The 23190-nt window shown below is 42.5% G+C and overlaps 1 protein-coding gene across 1 annotated transcript in view; it reads left to right on the top strand.

Annotated features, from left to right (window-relative positions):
- The window catches only part of SNTB1 (syntrophin beta 1), a 112529-nt gene that overhangs the window by 85943 nt on the left and 3396 nt on the right, over positions 1-23190 (top strand). The window contains exons 4-6 of the mRNA XM_030487285.1: positions 13712-13851; positions 20193-20389; positions 22101-22291. Coding sequence (XP_030343145.1) covers positions 13712-13851; positions 20193-20389; positions 22101-22291 — 528 coding nt within the window. The remainder of the gene's footprint in view (positions 1-13711; positions 13852-20192; positions 20390-22100; positions 22292-23190) is intronic.

The raw sequence follows: 23190 nt of genomic DNA on the forward strand, positions 1-23190 counted from the left end.
ATGGCAGAACCCATTGGAATGACATTGGATTTTTTCCAGCACTAGCACAGCACACAGAAATAATGCAATTCCAACGGAGATATGGTACACTGTCCTTAGTAATAACCACACAATAGGATCCATGGAAAAGTCTGCAGTCTGATTTAGAGCTGCTCTTGCTGAAATGTCCTACATTTTTCCTGGTCTAATAGTGGCATTAAGTATTTTTCTCTTCTAACAGCTTAGTCTTTTCTCAGAAAAGTCAGACAGTGGCAGTAGAGTCACAGGTATTACAAGCAATAGAAGTTAAACTTATGGGAGATAGGAATGAGAAGAAGTTGCTAAAAATGGTAGCACTTAGCATGCCATGATAAAGGGTGAGCCATCTGGTCAGCGACTTCAGCAAAAGCACACCCATTCTTCCAGCTACAGCTGCAAGACTGTTGAGGACCATCTCACAGATCTAGATGGATACCCTGGAATACTTTTTTAAGTATAGGTGTGTAAACAGGGATTTACACACCCTTCTTTGTGTTGGCTTGTACAGTGCTCCTGTTCAATAGTCAGGGTACAAAAAGGGGCTCTGGAGCCAAGGGAGCCGTTTCTTTGGGTGTACATCAGCAGGAGACCCTAACTGGGGGTTTGGACCTGCTGCTCCCAATGTAGTGACATTGCTACTGAAAACAAATGGACTTACTAAAGGTTTTCTCAGGTGTTATTTGAATTCCTGGAGTTTCAGGTGCTCATACAGTAACAGTAGCCCTGCTGGAAGGAAGCACCTGGGTTTTAATCACTAGATGCTAACGGCTGTTAGCCACAGTGAAGATTCCTGAAACTGTGTGAACACGTCGTGTTATTGTTGGGGCTTTTTTTATTTATACATTTCTGCTGAGCAGATGCTGCTGTGCTGACATTCAGTTGTTGATCTTGTGCTGAAAATAGTTGCAGGCATCGGCCAGAGTAGGCTGTCGATGTGTAGTATGGATATAGCTGCTTTTTTGTGCTTCATACTGGAAATCAGTGATGTTTATGGAAATGGCTCTAAAAAGTTCACTTTGAGGAGAAGCCTGCTATGGAAATAGAAGCTTAGCTATTTGTTTATGGAATGAAAGGCTTGTACATTATTATGAAAAGAAGTGTTTTATGATGTTGTCTCTGGCCTCATCTCATCCCATGAGGCTTTCGGAAGGGTCCTTCAAGAACTTTAGGTTTAAACATACACATGTGTTCATTCTACTTAAAAAATGCTTATTATTGCCATGTTCTTTGGATCCCTGAATCATACAGTTAAAGAATACAGTAATTTTCTCCCACCTAAACTTCCAAAACAGAGGTTTCAATCTGTTTGCCCAAAACTGGACACGGGTTTTAACAAGGCAAAGACAACTGGAAGAAATGGAAGAAGCTGGAGGTATTGCACAGAGGAGCAATGTGAATGGGGATTGCATGGCTGTGGGGGTAGCATGAGAATCTTTTATCTTGAGGGCCCCCTACCTTTGTGTTCTATAGGGAAAGTTGGTTGGTGAGGATGAGCTGACTTACTATTGAGTTCTTGCTTTGTTGTTGCTAGAGTTTGAAATGAGGAAGAGAGCAGCACTGATTCTGGTAGTGACTGTTGTGGTTAATAACATAGTATTAACTAATAATAAATAGTATTAATGATTATGTTAGTATATGAGGTCTTAGCCAAACCTGGAGTGCTATGGTGCAAGATTGAAGCATAAAAAGTACCAACAGGAGTAGACCCTGCTCCAAACTCCAAACCATCTGAGTGGCCAAGGTAAAGGAAGGAGGAAACATGGAAGCACACATTAGATGTGTCTCTGCTGTGATTTTTGTTCCTGTGAGACATACATAAGCCAAACGGCCAAGTGCAGAAAGATGAATAGACCTTGGGAGAAGGCAAGAGTGGGACAGCACTTGAAGAGCTTGGGAGATGAAGCTGAGCTATGGGAGCCTGAGGGAAGGTGACAGTGGCAGGAGCAGCCCACTGATGAGCTGTGGAGACTGTTGGGTGCAGACAGGTGTACAAATTGTTGTGTGGGCTGGAAGGTGTTGAAATATCCGCTGTTGGCAAGAATCAGACCAGCCTTCTCTGAACCTTTAGAACCCTCTAAGATTAATTCTTCACAGCTGCAGGGAGACCTCAAAGAGAGGAATGTTAGCTTTGTCTTCTTTCCCTTCAGACTGGACAGAGGGGCTGTTTGCACTCATCAAAGGTCATGTACATCATCGGTTTCCATTAGCCTGGACATGTCAAGTAAAACTTCAGTCTCTAGACCCTTCAAATAACTTGGAACAGCTGCTTGGATATTTGCAAGCACAAGCAGAAGGAATGGGCTGTGGTTACAGGATCACATCCAAGCGAGTGAACCATTCTGAAAAAGAGTCACGAGGAGACAACCACTAACTGATACTGGTTACACACCTGTAGCCCTGCCTGGACCTGCAAAGGGGTTTTGGAAACAACAGCATTGCAGGCTGCCCTGCTGAGAAATGAAATATAAGAACCCCAGTCTCAGAGGTAACACAGATCACAGACTGTTTTTCTACTAGGGAAGCAAATAGCCACCACGTTCTCTTGTGTCAGTTTAGTGCCCAGAGTTCAGCAGCAGTGAAGGTTATGTGCACATGTAGATAACAGCAAATGTGGTTTGCTCCAGACCTCCTCTTTCTCTTCTCCTTCTATCACTCTGCAGTTCTCCCCTGGCATTCCTGGTCACTGACTGCCCCTTCCTGTGATTTTAGCTGGGTTATCTGAGGATGCACGCTGTCTGAGAATGTGCTTTTTAATAAATAGCGATTTTAAAGGGGCGCTGGTTATATGCGTGAAAATGTGGTAATAGCTAGCCTGGCATAATTTAGAGTAAATCCACTGATGTCAGTAGAATTGGATGTATATAAATATAACTGAAATCAGATCTTATATTTTTAAGGTTAAGCATAGAAAAGGTTGTAACTTACTCTCCCCCCTTGCTTTATTTTCTCTTTCATGCCCTGCCACAAATATGAATGTCTTAATTGGGATTTGGTCTATTTCTGCCCAGTTTAATCAAAGATCTGTCAATAAAGAATTTTAGGAGACGCACACCTATCTTTAGAAAATCTCACTGGCTGCTGGTTGTGAAAAACCTTGGCAGCAGTTGTTCTTTTTTGCCTTGGTCAGTTATGTCAAGCAGTGTATCTATAGCTGTGTTTAGTTCTGAGCACAAACATGAGGCAGAAATGGAAGCTTTTTGGCAAGCAAAGATCATGATTTTCTGCCCGTTCGCACAGAATGGTGTTAATTAATAGATTGTTTTCTGACAAATAGTTAATTGTGCCTGACTGATTTCCATATGGCTGAGGAAATAAAAAAGCATGGTATTTAAAAACCCAGAAATGTTGGTGTGAAGCTGCTGGTGTGATATCCAATCCAATCCCATTTACTATACTTCTAAAATGGGTTATGTGAATATTAGTATATGACAATGTTAATGAAGTACATAGTTTCCACTTTTCTTTTTGCAGTTTTATACTGGTGTTACGCAACTGAGTTACTTAAGATTTTTATATCGGCATATTTAAGATGTTTAGGTCAGTGCAAACTACAAAAGATACCTCAATGAAAAGACAAAGATTTATCTCCATAGTAGGAATAAACCCGGAAGAAATAAGTTGTAGAATTTCCCAATGACTTCAGTACAAATAGATTTTTAACACCAAGAGTTGAATTAGGCATAGTCACTTCGTAATGCTCATATGTGTTCATCCTCTTGGGGTTTTTCTCTGTCTTGTAAGTGTGAAAGCATAGCAGCTCTATGATGTTCATGTTACCTTCAGCCAGTTCTTACTGTAAATTGTTGGCACTTGCTGCCTGGGGTGATTTATTAGCCCACAGCAGAGAAGAGTCTTCCATTGATGAAATCAGTTGGTTCATGAGATTGTATATCTCTTGTGCCAAAAATCATTTCTCTTTGGATATGTGATGTGATTATTAAGAGATGTAAAACTTGAATGCTGTTACCAGGAAGTTCTTTATTTTATTAAATTATGTATTTCAGGAATAATTCTTAAATTTCAAACCTTAGTTTCTCATCCTGGCCCCAGGAGGATAACCTGTAGCATGCAATCTGTTTATACAGCTTTAGAAATTAACTTTATTCCTCCCAAGTTTGTTTTTTTTCTAGAGGAATGTTCAGTTCTCGGTAGAATTGTCCTATGAGTAGTTAAATGCTGTGATTATTGCAAAAATATGAAACACTGAGAATTAGAACCAGATAAAGAGCATGAACTTTCAAAATTGCATAGCTTATAGCGTGTAATTTACTGATATTTGTAGGATTTGGGTCTGTAGATTGATGGCCCTCACTGTGTGTCTTTTATTAATGTAGATGAAATAACATGGCGCAGCACTAAATCCATTTGTCCTGTGTGTCTAATTTAAAGCTCAGCATAGATAACTGCCAAGTAGAAGGTTTTTTATGTTTGTCTTCCTTGTGTTGAATATTCATAGTTTCAATTAACACATGCCCTTCAATTTTGCTCCATTTTTGTTGTAGATAGTAGATTAATTAAAAAAATTGTTGCCATAAACCCCTGGGCTGTGGTCTTGTCAGATCTTGTAATATAAGCAGTATCAGGTCTGGGAAAGTGATGCCTCTTGCGAAGTGGCATCCTGATCATAGGTCCAAACCTCATAGCTTGAATACTCCAGGGAGAGTTCTTCTATTACCACCTTCTGAAATAAAGGGGTTTTATGAAAACTGAGCTCTCATTTTTATTGTAGGTTCCTAGCCACAGAATAAAGCTTGAAACTATGGAATGCCAGCAAAGCGAAAAGGCTTGATGTATCAGCAAGAATTAAAAATGTATTTTAAATACCAAGCAAACCTCAGACTGATTTTTAAGCCCCACTTGACATCCCCAAGGGAGCTGGCTAGAGCTGGGCAGAGCTGGTAATACTGGTTTCCGATTAAAGCTGCCTTGTCAGTTATTTTTGCAACATTAGGGATGTGTGTGCATTTCTTCTTGTAGCAGATAGGTAGTGGTGACAGCTACCCAGGAAATCACAGGACCAGTGACAAACTGCAGTTATCCTTTAGCTCTGAACTTTCTCTCCTGAGTTCTTGCTACTTACCCATTATTTCCTCCGTGACCATCACTCTCTTGAAATTACTTCAGCAGGGTCAGAGTAATGAGCATCTTAAAAAAACATTTAGCTAAAAACCAGATTTGAATGTTCTATTAGTCTCCCAAGCATGTAATGATATCTGACCTCACAGTATCCCCAGGACCACAATGGCATATGCTTCAGCATGGGCAACAATTTCCTAATGGTGGAACTGGCCAAGGACTAAGATAGAGTAGCTGGGGATTTCTGTCAGGGAAGGTTTTAAAGAGCAGGTTAGACAAATCTTGGGAGCAAGGTCTGTCCTTTCCTGAGCAGAGGCTGAATGAGTTGATCTTTCAAGTCATCTAGGAGTGTGTGGAAGATAACTTCCTGACACAGCTCGTGAGGGAGCCAACTAGGGAAGGCACCCACTGGACCTGTTGTCTGTGAACAGAGAAGGTCTTGTGGGTGATGTGATGGTTGGAGGCCGTCTTGGGCATAGCGATCACAAAATGATAGTTTTCAATTCTCAGAGAAGTAAGGAGAGGGTCAGCAGAACTGCTGCCTTGGGCTTCTGGAGTGAACCCTCAGTCTGCAGATGACACCAAGTTGGGCAGGAGTGTTGATCTGCTGGAGGGTAGGAAGGCTCTGCAGAAGGATCTGGACAGGCTGGATCAATGGGCTGAAGCCAGTGGTATGAGGTTCAACAAGGCTCAGTGCCAGTTCCTGCACTTGGATCATTGTTTTTCTGGGGGGAAAAAAAAAATCATCCTGCCCATCAGAAAATTCTGAATTTGATAAACTAATTCTAATGCAAATTATGTTTCAGTTCCTTTTTTTAACCCAGCAAGAAAGCAGGTATATTCCTTGAGTATCTTAGGTTGTGGAGGTCTGTCATTGTGCTGGCAGAGATACAGACTTTCTATCCATTTAAAAAGATATGGACTCAAATAATTGAATGGCTTTGAAAATGACAACCAGGTAAATAAATTAAAAATTCATAAAAAGACAAATACAGGAACTTTCTGTGATAGGTCTTGGCTTAGGCATCCAGGTGAGTATGTTTGGATTCCAAATTGTGACTAATTTTCACCAAACTTCTTAGGAAACCATGGTTGCTCCACACTTTTTCAAAATGAAGCCAAATTATTAAGGATTCTACTTGAATTTTTCAATAAGGCTTCCAAATATTTCCCAGCACGTTCAAAATTCCAGTTGATGAAGCATTCCATATAGATTTTATCAGTATTTTTTGAAAATAATACATTGCTGTGCCAGGCATGTAGTGAATGCATGCGTCTGCTTGAGGTCATTAGTTGCATCGCAGTCCATCAGTATTATTGAATATTGATCAATGACACAATAGATTGAAATGACACAGTATTCTGGACTGTCCTTGGGACAACAGAATAATAATGACAAAGAAACATCTTGTTCTCTCTGTATTGCTCCCCTACTATTTTTTCTTCCAGCACTTCTGATACATAATGACCCTTGAGTAAAGTAGTCAGATCTGTCAGTCTTCAAAAGGTACCAGTGATGATGGACCATTATTTCTGAGATGGGATACTAGGAAATGATAGAGAAAGGCACAGAACATCTTCTGGGACAGATTTGAGTCACTATAGTTTTAATGTAGACATTGATGATTACCTGTCCTTCACCAAACAGACACCGTCATAATTTCAGTTGGCATTTTACATGTTTAAGCCATCATTAAAAGCTGCAAGCTGCTTTCAAATAAGAACTCCACCTCCAGCATTCACATTTGGTTGGGCGTTGTTGACAAGTGTTCTTGAGCTGATGATTAGAAATCCATGCACTTTTACTGAATTGAAGGATGAGCTGTGTGTATCTTTTGAGGTACGCTACTTTTGAGGTAGTGGATATTACTCATTTTATCCTAGTGTGGTATCCACTTGATCAGCTGAAGTGAGATTCAATTGTAAATTATAGACTCTTTAGAGACAGCAAGTTGAAACTATGGTGTCTTTATGTCGGTTCTACTCCTGTACAGTTACCATTATGCCCCACTGATGATGGATGAACTCGCTCATAAAATGCATCACCTTGGCTTGATCAGAAAACTGCTCACAGCAAAACTCCGGCATAGAGCCACAAAGAAGATCTTAATGGTACAATTCCTCCCACATTTTAATCTGTGATTTTTATTTAAGTCTTTATTAAACTTAAGGCAGCTGCTGTCACCAGCTTTTTGGTGATACGTTCATGGAACATGTTTCAGAAAGCAAGTTTACAGCCATTCTCACTTGCAGTATGAAGAGCCCAGACACCTCATGGATAAGGCATGCGGGAACACACAACAGATTCAAAGATGTCTGCTAATAGCATCTTCAGTTTTATCCTGAATGTGCGGTATGAGCATGCTGGAAGGGAGAGATATTGCTGGGTGAAGCACAGATGTTCTAAAAACGTTTCTCTCAGTATCAAATCATAATTTCCCTTGTCTCAACTTGTGGGTATTGAATCCTCTTGCTGTGCACCTCCAAGAAGAATTTGGCTCCATCTTTGGCTCTGTAGCATAGGAGACATGCAGCCCTGCAGGCTTACTCATTTCCTTACTCATTTCCTAAGGGCCTAGTCCAAAACCTAAAGAGTTATTAGAAAAACTCCGGCTGACTTCACCAAGCTGTGGAGCAAAGCTCCACTAAAAAAGTGGGATCAGGCATGCTTGCTTGGCTCTAGGAAAGGTCTCGGATCACCTGCCATTCTTGCATGGGTGCGTACAGAGGACTGAGGTGCTTCTCTTGGCATTTAGAGGTACTTGGATATGAGCCATGGCTGTCTTAAAATCCTATTAGTCCAGAGAGCCAGGACATTGGCTTGAACATACTGCCCTGCTGACATGGTTGACTGTGTTACTTCTGACGAAAGTTGGCTCATGTCTTGACATTTTAAAGGATATTTAGAAGGAGTTCAGACTTGAACAGACCTGTCTTGAGAACGGGTGTCCTGTCCATACTCAGTAGTGCCCGTAACTGTAGCTGCCCTTGTATCCCTGGGCTCTGCCTGGGATGGTGCAAGTATTGGAGCAGCATGGCCCCTGCTGTGGTTACCGCCTGACCCGTGTGGCTCTGGCTGCGCACGCAGCAGTGGCACCATGGCCAAGTGTGTGTATCACTCACTGCTCACAGGAGGCAATATTGTGCCCTTTGGGGGATTTTTGTCTGTGCAGATTGTAATCCAGATCTGATACTGGCAAAAGCCACCTCTGAGCCATCACCGAGGTCAAAGAGAGAGAAGAACAAACCCAGACACATTTTCATTAGCCTTTTTTTCCCCCTAAACAATGTGCACATTATTTCCTGTTTAAGGCTACAGAGTTTAACAGCAAAACACATCTCATCCATGTGTGGCGTGGGAGGTGTTGATCTGCCCTGGCTATGGCTGTCACACCCACTCCTGCATTGCAAATCGCCTGCAATCAAATAAGCTCACAGAAATACCAGCCCTGTTGCATATGCTGAGGTTTGCATGATGTATTTCTGCATCACTGCTGTTCATCTTGTAGAAATCCTTTTCAGTCCCAGCTGTTATTTTCAGGAACTGACAAGTAGGTTTCTGTAAATGAATCACATTGATTCTGAACAAGGATATAACCCTTCATCAAAAGACAATGGAGAGGCAAGAAATACATAGTAGAACACATCCCAGACTCTGTCAAAGCTGGCTCTTGTCAGCATGGAGCGATTTGAAGTGAGGGAGAAGGGAAAATAGCATGAAAAAAGTTTCCAAAAATTCTTTCTTGGTTGCTCCTCCTGTGCTCTGTGTGAGGGGATAGCATAGCTCCGGGATTTGGGAGAGGGTGATGGAAAAAGGGATTAAACCACTTACTCTAAGTGTAAACTTGCTACCTTTACAGTGGTTCTCTGAAAGGCCACCTTTTGGATACTTGCTGTAGAGGTCTGCTGGCAACATACAATTTGTTTACTAAACAGGGAATGTAATTGGAATGTCCCTTTTGAGTTAATGAAAATACAAAACAGCTTTTCAGAGTACACCAAGGCCTCTAATTGAATTATCTGCGAGCCTCATAGATTAAAAGTATTCTTTCATCCATTCCTGGCAGCCTGAAGTAGGTGAATAACTGAAATTCAGAGAAAAACCTTATGAAAAGGAGACCTGGCAGAGGAAGGAGCAAAGGGCCAAACCATCTGTAAAAGGATTTCTCTCCACTGAGATGCCCATTGTCTCTACAGCAACTAATTATATGTGAAAATCATTAAAGATCTGGAAACTGTGACACCCGTCAAGGGGGCCAGGGGTTCCCATCGCCTGCAGGAAAAACGAGCTGGCTCTTCTTCGAAATGTTGTTCGCTGTGTATCAGAGGAGTTACTCTTTAAGGGTGCATTGCAAGCAGCGGCCTTAAGCATGTGAGCAGTTGCCAGAAAACCAGCAGGAGCAGTCCTACAGGTAGCACTGAGCTTGCTACATCGTTGTTTGCAGAATCAGTCCACAGATCCTACCCTAAAAGTGCCTGGAGCAATGCTGCCCTGCCACTGAAAAGGCAGCCAAAAGCGGCCAGAGCTCAGAGGCATCCTTGGTGCAGTGGTGTCTGCTGTGTCCTCATACTATGTGAGCCATATGCTTTCTGAATTGAAGCACTTTTGCTCTTGTATCAGCCAGAGGTGATGGACAAGTCTCTGTGTAGCTGCTGAACTACTGCAGCCGTTCTTGTGCACTTTTTGTCCACCTTCACATTTATGTCTGTTCCTGCCGTATGTCCATATGGAAATGCAAAGCATTTAGACTGACTTTGCAGAGGAAGCCTGGGGCCAAGCAAGACGTGAACACAGGTCTCCTCTGGTGTTATTGCAGGCCCAGCCATCACATTATTGTACACAAATAAATTAGGTTTCATCCCTGACACACATGAAAAGATTTCTGGATTTGGCAAAGTAAACCAGAGAGGTGCATATGAGAAAAAGTGGGGTTTGCACTTCAGGGGCGAGTATATGAGGGGCAAAGCGGTTTGCGAGTAGCGAAAAGGATGCTTCACTGCGCTGGGGTTTTTTTTTTGTTTGACTCTGTTCTCCCTTTTCAGGTTTGTGCTTGAAGACTTTGATCTATAGACATAGTGTGTCTAGAAAGGAAAAAAAGCAAGTTTGCTTCTTGTATAAACATTTACAGCTTCATTGACTTGAAGTGGAATTTCACCTGGAAACATAACCAGTGACCTCAGCTGAGACGAGCAGAGCATGGAGAAGGGCACTGGTACCTGTTGCTTAGAGTTACCCAAACAGAGCCCAGAAGACCAGTGAAAAATTTGCTGATTCATTTTATTGTGGTGGGAGGTCTCAGGAGTACTGATTTTTCTTCCTCTAGTCCATCTAGATTTGAGCAAACATTTTTGACTTTGAAAAAGGGTTGAGATTGAAAGTTTTTTGGAGTCGATGGTAATTTTATTTGTCTGCAGCACAGATCAGTGCACTTTGAATTGTACATGTACGTGATGCGGAGCGAAGAAACTGTAGTGCAGGTGCCAGAATTCTGCAAAACTCTGGCTAAGAAGCTGGCCCTAAACATCGTCTAAAATGGATCTCAAATGATACTTAAATTTACAGAAGTATTTCCTGTTATCTTTATGATAAGTCCAATTATAAAACCTCTAAAACTTGAACAAATCCTTCACTTAGCTGCCTGTAAGCAGCATGTTTTTTGCTTTTATTTTGTAATTTACTATTATACTCGTGCTTGGTACGACGCTTGCTTGAGCTGGATTAATTTCCCATGCCGATTTGTTCTGAATGTGCCCTGTAGGCTAACGGTGTATTTGCAGCCTCTCTTCTTCCTTTGTAAGATTTGCTATTACCATTTACGGGACAGCGTGTTCTCTTTTGACACCTTCCGGCACTGTCAACTGCCTGTTGAACAGCACGACATCGGCTGTTAAAGCGTGATCCAAGCCCCAACAAAACCAAGGAACAGTAATGCAATTCAGGGGGTTTAAGGAAAGGCAGTACCTTTTATTAGGTCAGCTGTTACATTTGGAAAGAATACAGACAAGCTTTCAGGCACACAAATCCTTCATCAGGTCTGAAATAGCAGCAGTATTGCTTACACCAGCATTCCTCAGCAGTAAGACAGACATGGTCCCAGCATAGTTTAAAAAATGTGTTTAAAAGTGTGTGTATTGCATGGTCCTTCTTCCTGGGGAGGGCTTCCTAGCAGGACACAGGCAAATATCATTCTTCTCTCTCCTCTTCCCATTATACACCCCACAAACAAAGTATAAGGTCCCTTACTCTTGAGAAAAAGTCTTTCAAAACTTTATGGCCATGTTTTCTCCATACTCACCCTGCAATTGGGAAGGACTGTGGCAAAGTTGTGGACTCTGTTGTGCAGGTGGCAACCACAAGATCCACACTGGAAATTCTGGCTTCTAATGTTTATGGCTGTCCAGCAAATAGTTTAGGGACCAGCTGCCAAAGTGAGTTTTATTCCCTTTTGTGTGGTTGCTTTACAGGGAACAGTGTTTCCCAAAGTTTCTGGAGACACATCTGACTGATCAGCCACCTACTAGCAAAGCCTGTGATTGAAAATGCTACACAGGCAGGATGGTTCTGCAGAAAAGCAGTGAGCAGCTTCCCGCTTGGGAATTGCTTGTGGCCACAGAAGTGAAAAATAAGAAGTAACATCCCAGTACACTGCCTGCTTATTATGGATCTGAACATCCTGCTTTTTCATCCTATGAGAGATTTCATATTTATATTCATCTTTCTTCTCTGGAAATCTCCAGAAGTATGTACTAAGAATCTTTCTAGTTGAAGAACATAGGCAGGTGCTCAAAAATTAAATGTTAACATTAACCATAATATTTATTAGATGTTAACATTAACTGTAACATTTCTTTCTATATTCCCACGCTAAGAACTAGGGTGTCAACTGCAGTTAATAACTGTGGAATTAAAAATCCGAGGATGCTTTTTGCTCATGTGAATATTTCCATGGTGCATAAGCTATGAGAACTCTGGATTTTGCATTCTTTTTGGAGTGTATTAATAGGTGTGTTAATTATGTGGCTTCTTTATTCAACCCTATTTGAAAATTAAAGGTTGCACTTCAAGAAAACTGTCACCACAAGAAAATTGTAAATAAGTATTAAAAATTCTGAAGAAATTAAAAGGAAGAAATGTTTATGACTTTAAGTTGATTAACACAGAGACATGAACAACTAATGAACAAGTAATACTGTAAACAGGAATATGATTATTGGAAAAGCTTGATTGAGAAGGAAAAATACCTCTTAAAGATTATACAAGCCAAAAATCTTAGTTTAAGATCTGCTTTGGGCATTGGTGTTCCGGTGTGAAGCTATCGACAACTGTCTTGAAAGTCCTTAGAAGATCAGAACTTTGTGGAACTCTGTCTTGTTATAAAATACAGGTGTTTCAAATGTGGTTCTTAATCTGAATCCATCACTTAAGGCATATCGTACTTAAGGATCTGATTCCTGGCTGTGCCACTCCCAAGCCTGGCCAGCCTTTGATTGATCCTTTTAACATGTTTCTCCACCCAGCGATGTGGCCAGTGACACATGCCTGAGGCAAGTAAGCTGGCATCAACCATAACACAGAGACAAGAGCTTCTTTTTTGTGGAGAATATCTTAATGGAGAAGTCATGTAGACAATCGGATTCTCTGGTGAATCCCAGAATTTGTTTCATTCCCTTTAGTACCCAGCCAAGACATTTGGGGTTAAAAGCATGGCACCGACAGAAAAATGGTGAATTTGTCTGTGAAATGATGAATTCGTCTATGAAAGACGAGCTTCATTCTTACTTGAAACTAAGACCCTTAATATTTCCATCTATTTTAAGACACTTCTATGCTGCCAGAGTAGAAGAAGTAAAATCCAGGATCCATACTTGGTCCCCATAATAGTGATTGTGTAGCCATGCAGACTACCACATGTTTAGCCTGCAAAGTACGATTCCACGTCTGGATTCTGCAGCCAGGAAAGGGCTCTGATGCTGCAGTCTTTAGACAACTTCTACAGATGGGTTTGAAATGTGGGTGCAGATCTATCACTGAGTCAATGCTTCAGATCAACACCTTGTTTAACTTGGATCTTTTTATAAATTGGCAATTGTAAAACTGAAAGAATGGTATGAAGGAAGGCGAAGCAATGAAAACATGAACTGCTGAGGAAAAAAGCTCCTAAACCACTGTTTTTTACCTGACATTCTTCTTTAATAGTGATGATGTTGCAGCTTTTTTCACTCATGAAAATAGAAACAGCAGCAGTAGTGTCCAGCGCTCGAGTTAATATGTCAGCAACACATGAATGGTGCACATTATAAGTATACATTTAAGGTCCTTTCATGCATTCCACAGCTAAATAACAGCCAGCTCTGCCTCAGTTTTCTTCCCTTACTGCATTTATGGAGTAGCCTATAGTAAGGGAAGGCTACAAGAGCTGTAGAACAGCAGGTGTCATTTTTTTTACTCCATTTCTTCTGCAACTGGTTATAAATCCATGTGGGAGATGTCAAAAAGCCAAAGAAGTAAAACTCTCATTTGTTCATTATCTCACCCAGGACTCAACATGTTCATATTGTTAGTCTCTGTGCGATGGTCGCTTTGCCTCTTGTTTCACCGACACTTGCTCTTTTTCAGGTGCCAGGGGACAACGAGAAGCACTGGAAGCCAGTGTTAGTGGTCTTGACGGAGAAAGACCTCTTAATATATGAGAGCATGCCGCGAATGAAGGAAGCTTGGTTCAACCCTCTGCATACCTACCCCCTGCTAGCCACCAGGTACCTGTGCTTTTATATCAAGAGTGGTGGGAACAGCTTAGTCAGCCAGGAACAGCTGGTGCATAGCCATATATCACACTTGAAATGTCATGGTTTGAGAAGCAGATTCTTCTTCAATGGGCCAATGTGCTCAGCTTAACTTCTCTCTTCTCCATTTCAAGTTCTGGCCAAGGGTGATGGCCAGAAGCACACCAGAAGGGTTATGCACGCTGCCGTTTGGCCCAAATGCAGAAGCAGGAGTGCTGAAAAAGCTGAGAGCTCAATCTCCTGAGATCTCTATCTCAGAGTGCAGACCTGAGGGCTTGGCAGAAGCACTCAGCTGCTTCTCCAGGCTGGAAAAGGTGAAATTGTCGCCCTGAGTTGGATGTGCTGGTGTGTCAGTTCTGCACCATCAGTCTGGGACTTCTGGGGGATCGCGCTTGTGATGGAGATGCTTAATTTCATTACAGCTTCTGTTCCTGCTCTAGCAAATGAATTCCTGGCTTTTTTAGCTTAAAATGGTGTGCTTGGAAGACTCATTCTTGAATCTAGGTTGGAAATAACCATCTGCATTATTTCGAAGGTATCCATCAACACTAATTCAGAGAGAGCTTTCCCATGGTTGTCTTTATGCAGTGGAAACTGTCCGTGCTTCTTGATGTGAATCTTAATCACGTTCCTCTGCCAGTATGGTCAAACGGCTTGAGAAAGAGCTGCTCTTCCATTGTGCTGGCCTTGCTACAGGCCTCTATTGTACCATTTTCAATGAGTTCTCATTCAGAAGGGCTGGTTGCACAAGGTCAAAAGCAGTGGGTCTCTTACTGCACTCTCATTAGTTAATTTTTGTTCTCGGTCTCTTGGTTGTCTCTCCAAATGAACTGAGGCTTTGCTGCTAAATCATTATATTAAAAAACCAACCAAAAACTCTCAGTGAATTACACAGATGGTTGTTTTGTCTCAGTCTACCTACACATGATGGAGCTTTCAGACTTCCTGGGAAGCCAGCTTCTGACTCACCCTTTGTTACTGTCACTTGAGGTGAGAGCCCCAAGCTTGGCAGCTTGCAGCCTGCCAGGTGGTGTGGTGGTGAAGGTTGACAACGGCTGATGACAACTGGGCAAGGCACTGGGACCAGAGCCTGTGTCCAGGTCTGTTACTGAGCCTTCGAGTTTGTGAAGCAAGAGCTCCCCAGCAGAAGGTGATGTGTTTTCTCTCCACTGCTTCTGGGTGTCATTTGTACATGGACCCAAATCCTCCTTCTTAAAGTGACTGGAGATCCTGCAGAGCACTCTGCCGCTTCCTGTCCATATGTTCTCACATGTAAAGGCAGCTCTTTGGTGGGCATTGCCAGCCCTCATTAGCAGAGACCACCGACTTACTGCATGAACCAATCCAAGTCCTTGTCTTGGACGACCTGTTACTCTATTATTTTTTCTCAAGAGTTCAGATTTGATTGCAACTGACTTGCCTTGAGTGGGGATAGTCATCTCCTTGTCTGACGGCATCCCCTTGTGAGTGGAGGAGCATCAGCCTTCAGATGAAGGGGAATGAGAAGGGTCTTTACAGACTGGAAAGATGGTCTGTAAGAAACACAGGAAGCAATTTTAAAAGGACAAGTGCAAAGTTCAGTGCTGGGGAGTAATGAGCTGTGCTGGTTTGGGGTGGAAAATAAGTGACAAAGTGGTTGCTCTGCCGGGAAGCATCTGGGCAATGTGGCAAAATTGCTTAAATCTACGGTGTTCTGTTTTTGAGAGGGGAAAACAAAGACAAATCATCTAGGGTTTCAGCAGAAGTGCTGCGTGTTGGGCAGGTGTAGTGATCATACTTAAGTGCAGGGCATGAGTTAAAGGCTTGGGTGATACACTGCCTTCATGGGAGGCTTCCAAAAAGATGCCAGTTAACTGTGGAAGGTCTGGAAGAAATTGATGCAAATGTAAGACCCAGAAAACACTATCAGTAGGGAATACTTAAGAAACATTACCTGTTTACAGAAGTCCATGGAAAACATGTAAATGGTTTTCAACTATGAAAATGAGACACAAGAAGGACAGGGGAGCATGTTTTCCAGTTCCCTCCTGGATACAACAGGACATAGTTGGCTGCATTTGTGGCAGGGGAGGTCCTGGGAAAAACATGGTGTGCAGGTGAGATACTGGATTAGATTCCCTAGGAAAGGTGTATGATCCTCATCAGTGGGGACTTTGAAGGACGGGTGGTGCTGTGACCCTCAGGAGCATTTTCATGCCCTGGGAAGGGGGATGCACCAGGTGACATCCCAAAGCTGTTCCAGCACCAACTTTGTGATTTCTTACCAATATCACTGTGAATTTAACACGTGGGTAAAAAGCACGTATACAGAACCTGACATTCAGAATGGAGTCGCAATCTGATAAATACATATAAATACATGAATCCCCAAAGTGAGCAGATTACATAAACTGACAGATTCCCCAAATCATTACACCTACTGTTTTGGATGATTGTGATTAAAACCCTGCAGGATCCTGCTTTTATGATCTGTCGTGCTGAGTACAGTTATAGAAGAAAAAAAAAAGAGACATACACAGGGATTGCTGTTGGTATCGACTGCTGTGTTCACGCTCGGTCAGTGATTACCCTCCTCGTGACAGGTTTTTTAATCCCCTCTGTTCATTGATCAGTGCAGTTTGGAACTTTTCACCTGGAAAGTTTGCAGACCACATGTTGTAATCTTGGCTGCTCCCGACATTCAGATTTTTATGAGTCCTTGGGAAAACATTTTTGCTTAGCTAATGCATATTTGAAAAGCTGCTGAAACTGGAAAACTTCAATGCCAGATACTGTAGAGAGTCATGCTTAATCTACCCAGGACATAATGAGCAGAGAAAATTGGAAAGTGGTAGAAGGATTACGATGTTCTTAGAGTATTTTAACAGCAGAATTTCAACATGTCCTTTTTGTTTGTTGATAACTTTCCCTTCAACCTATGGATGCTGTTAAGACCAAAAAAATACTTTCCAGTCTTTCGCAGCTTTATGTAGAATATGACTAATAGCTCACAGAAACCTGAGATCAGATTTAAGTTGTTCCTTTAAATCTCTGCACCGGGAGGCACAGCAGCTGGCTCATAGCCCTGACTCCAAGGACCTTTTTGTCATAATCCCTGTTTCAGTGTTTCCTTATGCGTGAATAACAGTGCCTCCCTCTAGTTTGGGAATAGGGATTAAGTAATTACATCTTAAATGTTTGCAGTCGAATTCCATTGTCTATCATAGCCAGATATGAAATGAAAGAAAAAAGAAAAAAGAAAGGTAGCCCATGTTGGGCTCTGATTAAAGATCAGGTGAATAGCTTTTGTGTAAAGCTGAGGCCTGGAACCAGAAAGTATTAAAGCAGTTTGATAGTTTATGCCATGGGAAGTTGGGGAAGGAGCTTGAGCACTGATTAGTCATCTGTGCAAGTGGGCAGAGGGGAAGGTGGGGAGCACTGGGGCCCCCCAGCACCCCAGGAAGGTGTATGAGGTGCTGTCTTCCCAGGACGGTGAGGGTGGTTGTAGCTCCCTCCGTGCAGAACTCAAATTGAGATCGTACGTTTCCAGAGTGCAGCCATTCCAGAGCAGGTTTCAAATGCTAAGTCAGGGTAAGGAGTGGTTTCAACATAAGAAAGGTCAGATGATAGTAGCTTTCTACAGGGCAGAGCTGCAGACTGTCAGTGCACTTGTATCATGGGCTCTTCTGAAATAAATCTTGAATGAGCAGCTGAACACTTGCTTTGAATGTCCATGCTGGTTTCACTGTCCTTTTTGAAGAGGCCATTAGATTTTGCTGTTGCAGTAACTGGTTGAAACTCTTCTCAGAGCATTGAGATGAAAAGCAGGTCCCAGTGCATCTCACGCAGCACTTCATGTGCCCATCGTGCTATCACACCTTTGCAAAGAATATTGCTTAAAAGGTCCCTAAAACATAGAGAGACAAGGAAGAAATTAGGGAAGATTGGAGTTGTCTCCCTGGCTCCCTGGGGTACGCTGAGAGTTGCATTTTACCGCCGCTGCCTGTTATCTATGCTCTTTGCAAACAGACTTGATCGTGATGACCAACCTTCTCCTGCCCTCTTGCGGCTCTGGCTGCTCTGGGGAAGGGTGCTCTGGCTCCTGCATGCAGGAGGCATCTCAGAAACTTCCACAGAGCCCAATAACCTTCATGGACTGCAGGTGAATATTACAGGAGCCAGCCCTCCCCACACACAACTTCTGCTGTGCTCAGAGTGACAGGAGGCAGGGCTGAGGGGAGCCCTTCTGTGAAGTTTCTAAGACTATTTTTTGCCTTTTAAGGTATTTTTGTGGTCTTTCGGGTAAAATATCATTTATGTAAATGAAGCCGCTTACATGAATGCAACTTTATTAAAGCTTGGGAGTCCTTTGACCTGTACCCACATACATCAGTACTGACAGCTGGTACATAAATACTATCAAATGTTCCCCTGCATATTTGTCTAGGTCATGTTTAACTGCATGTTCCAAAGCACAGTCTGGAGTTGTATGACAGAAAAGTCTTTTTAAATAGTGAGACTGCATAATGCAATGGGAAGGCAGGCAAGAAACAGTGTTCATGTTGGATGTGTCCACACATTTTAATTTGTAAAGTACGTCTTCATTCTATCCGTGTGCTGAAAAACCTACAATGCCAGTGCTATGGAGAAAGCATGAAGATGTAGGGGAGCTCGGGGGGTGGATTTGAGGGGAAATAAAGCACTGGAACTATCTGTCTTTCCACCTCCTCGTGCCAGATGAGAGTGAATTACAGGTTTTGGGTTGTTTGCTGCTGAGTCCCTCACTGCAAAACCTGCAGGTGGAGGCCTTGAGTACCAAAACTGAGCAGGGTGTTAACACAGCCCTTCTAGAGGCAGGAAAGCATTTGGCGCCTGCCTGGAAGAGGCTTTCCTGCCCAGTCATGGTGCAGGGTAGCTCTGACTAGGATTTACACTCACCTCCCGTGGCCTCCTGGGACCATGAAATCAAGGCAGATGCTGAAAATCCAAAGAAACTTACCACAAACCTGAGCATGAACAAATGAACAAATCTTGCAAGCCTTCTGGTGGGGTATGAAAGAGGGACACATCTGTTCGGCACAATGCGCATCCCAAATGTCAAAACAGACTGCAGGGAATTGGGGAAAACTTCAGATACCCTATGGTTAGTGTCACAATAACTGAACAGCTAAAGTCGTGCTTTTTCTTTCCTTTCTGCTTTTTTTGCTATTAAAACATGTCTATTTGATGGCATAGTTCTAAAGCATCAGCTAAAGGGAACTATTCTTCCAGATGCAAAACAATAATTTGAGGGTGAATTAGCATTCCATAGATGATCAGTATAATCTGATGCTTTATCCTTCAGCACAAGTATTCTCTACCATGCTGCACACTTACTTTATAGTCTCATATGATGTATATGGATTGCCTATAGAAAGAGAAACAGAAAAAACAGAAATAAGCTTTTCAGAAGAATTTCATTTTGTGACTGCCTCTGAGGGTTAGTCTCTGGGCCTCAAAGAATGATGAGCTCCTCTGGCTTATGTTTTTCAGCTGAATCAGTGTCATGTCCCTGAGTGAATTCTATATTCATTGTCCACGCTTCTGCAGGGAAAAAAAAAAAAACCCAACACAAAAGGGCAGCTTAAAGAACAATTAAATATTCTGAGGTATTGATTTTCTCACTGGAAAATATTCCCTCCAATGTAGTGTTTGCCCAGATGAATGAACCTTTCCTGGTCACAGGAGATCAGCTGTTGATGCCAAGCAAAATGTTAATTGCAGCAAAATGGGAGAGAATTTCAGATTACAAGTAGCTGCAACATCTTGCATTTTGCAGATTCCTTGTAGGAAAAGTAGGCACAAGACAGTACTTTGGCATCTGTGCATTTTATAGAATGTCTTACTTTACCCAACAGCATTTATCACTGAGTTCGTCTGCAGATGTTTAAGCTTTATTGCAAATGCTGCTTGACAGTGAAAGTTGGGATTCAGCTGCCGCATCTGAGTGAGCACTTGTATCTGTGGACTGAACAGATCATCACAGAGCAGTCAGTGATTTCTCTTAGTTCCTCATCTAAAGTGGTGTTTTGTACAGTTCATTAGGAAATTTTGGGACATCCCTGTCATCACCTGCATGTCCAACTGCTTCTGTACTTGCTGCCTTGGACCATCACTCTTCTGAGTGTCACTGGGAGTCACTTTAGGCTCAAATACAAAGGAGATGTGTGTTCTTGTGCTCCCAACCACGTGCATTTAGGAACACGCAGAGCAGAACTGTGCTCAGATGGGGATTTTGGCGCAGTGCTGTATGTCAGCGTTATAATTCACTCATGTGTTCTCACATCCGACTGCAGGTTGGTCCATTCTGGCCCAGGAAAAGGCTCACCACAGTCAGGGATGGATTTATCTTTTGCAACCCGTACCGGTACAAGGCAAGGGATAGAAACCCATCTGTTCAGGACAGAGACTAGCCGAGACCTCTCACTGTGGACAAGGAGCATCGTGCAGGGCTGCCACAACTCTGCAGAGCTTATCACGGAAATCACCACATGTGAGTAACACCTGCAGTGCCACATCTCCACACATCCTCATGGTGCTCGTGGGTAGTTCCGGGTACTTCTGCTAGAGGTGATTCATTCAAAAAACTGTGCATATTTAGGGTTCTGTGTGTTTAAAATACTGTCCCCTTGGTTTCTGAGCCAGTCCCAGCTGGTGTGATACCTGTGGCCATGACACAGTCACTGTCATTCTGACTTCTGGTCTTGTTTTCAGGACGTTTTTTCAGACACAGGTCAGAGGGCTGCATGTCACGGAGGAGTGATTGTCAGAGAAACCCACTGAAAAGAGCATGTTTCTGAGACTCAGGCTCCTGAGAGCCTGGCTGGAGTTTCTCCTGCAAAGGGAGGACGCAGAGGAGGACCGGCACATTTACAAGCATGAATTGGTCAATTACACGTACCCAGCTCTGCACACTTGAAAAGAGTGAAAAAATACAAAGCAGTCCGATAGCCATATTTTGACATTAGCTGGTCATTTCTGACCCTGAGCACCAGGGTGGCATTTCTTAGCACTCCGTACATGCAAAATGGACTGGAACAGAAGTAATCTAGAGTGATGGCCTGTTTGGCCAGGTACCTGCCTAGCCTGGGTTGATGGCTCTGGGGCTTTGACGCTGGGCCTTTCTCTTGAATGACTCCAGAATTTGGGAGTCCTTCCCCCATTAGCCCTACAGTATAGGGCTGTTAAATTGAGCATTATTGCCATTCATTGCCTAAAAAATGTGAGAGAAAGAGCCAAAGCACAAATCCACTCCATGCCAAAGGGTAGCTCGGATTTCATGAAGCCATCAGGTACAGCCACGTGCTGCTGAGCACAGGACACCTGCCTGTAGGCTGCCAGGCTCCTCCAATGTGGAAATCAACCAGTGTTCAGTGGGAACCAGCTTGAGGGCATGTCCATCTCCTCAGCACAGAGACACGGGTGCCTTTCTTTCCAAAAGCAGAAGGAGGGCATCAGCTCCTTCTTTAATTGTGGTGGTTTTATGCCAGTGCAAAGGACCGTTCTTGGCAGAACTGTTCACAGGAAAGTGGTAGAAAAGAGAATTTGGGATGTGAAGACCTAAACTCTTCATTTTTTAACTTGGATCATGGCCTGTGTTGCTGAGCTGAGGGGAAGATGCAGACTTTCTGCTGCAGTAGCTATTATATACAATTATCTGGGCCTTTTTTCAATTACCACGACACTAATGAAGCCTCAGGAGTGTCTTCATCTTTGTCAAAATACTTTAGGGAAACCCTTTACAGCTTCTAATTGTCTCATGTGGTGTGCGCCGCATTTATTGATTTTGGCTATGTCTGTCAGACGTAAGAAGAAGAGTAGCTGTGACTTTGTCAAGGTATGTGAGGAAGCAACGCCAGCCTGAGCCTTCTTAAACTTCACTAGATTGGCTTGGGGTCAGCATGTAGATGTATGCAGCAAGATGAAGAATGCAGCAAATAGCTGAAAGGACTGACATCAGGACTGCTGCTGCCAAGCACAGTTTTAGTCTGTGTGTTTACACCATCACTAACAAACCTTGCTTGGACCTTGCACAACAGGCAGATTGCTGCAGGTTTACAGTTAAAGCATGATTAGCCCAGCTTTAGGAAAGGTTAGTTTCCACAAGAGAGTGTTGAGATCGAGTGTAAGATGCAGGTATCTGCAGCGAAATGGACTTTGTTGCTTTTAAGAACGCTACAGACTAAATGTTGTTTCTTCTCTAGCTTGCACATACAAAAGCCAGGAGTGCCGCTTGACCATCCATTATGAACATGGATTCTCTCTTACAACTGAACCACAAGATGGTGCCTTCTCTAAGACAATTGCACAATATCCCTATGAAAAACTGAAAATGTCCTCGGATGATGGGATAAGGATGCTTTATTTAGACTTTGGAGGAAAGGATGGAGAAATTGTAAGTATTGCGTTTAGCAAAGGGATGCATGTTACCATCATCACCAAATGTTATTTGGTGGTCCTTCAGGCTGTGGGGATGGAGAAGCACTGATGGAAGTTGGACTAGATGATTATTGTAGATCACTTCCATCTGAAATATTATATTCTGTGCTGCTCTGGCCTGTTCTAATAACAGTTGGCCAGTACCAAGTCCCAGTACCACTACTGAGACACCATGCTTTCTAGGACAGCATGTCGATCTGGCTTTAGGAGACAGATAAACTAAAAAGAGAGATAAAATTGTAAAACCATGCAAAGAGGGATGAAAGATTTCTTATATCGAAGAACAAATTGTATCTCCAAATAGCCAGATGTTAGAATTTTTGTATGTATCCATTGCACTTTTTAAGTGATTCTGGGTGGAAGAACTTAAGAATGAGATATTAATTCTGATGTGCACATAGGGATTTATAACAACCACCTATGTTTATCTTTGAACATCTAGTTGCTGAAAAAAATCAAAGACTACAACTGTAATGCAAACTGTCTGCTTAAGCCTCTAAGTTAGCTGTCATGATCCCTAAGAATAAGGTGCTTATTCCTACAAGCAGTTTGGATACCATAAATTATGCATGTAAACATGGTCTTTCCTGCCAAAGTTTTTCAGCAGTTCCTGAGCACATTGAGTAGTTAATTCTTCATGTCATCATTGATAACATAAACCCTGTGAACTGCTTATCGTCAGGCTTTCAGAAGGGAATTTGTTACTAACTGTCAATAAGGTTAATATATGACTGGTGGAAAGGCAAATCTGGTTTGTTTTGATGGGAGCCTACTGTTGAACCTGCTGTCCACGCTGACAAGTCTGTCATCCTTAGCAAGCATGAGGTGAGATCATCTGAACCATGACTATGGGGG

Source organism: Strigops habroptila, chromosome 1 (genome assembly GCF_004027225.2).
Source record: "Strigops habroptila isolate Jane chromosome 1, bStrHab1.2.pri, whole genome shotgun sequence".
Taxonomy (NCBI): domain Eukaryota; kingdom Metazoa; phylum Chordata; class Aves; order Psittaciformes; family Psittacidae; genus Strigops; species Strigops habroptila.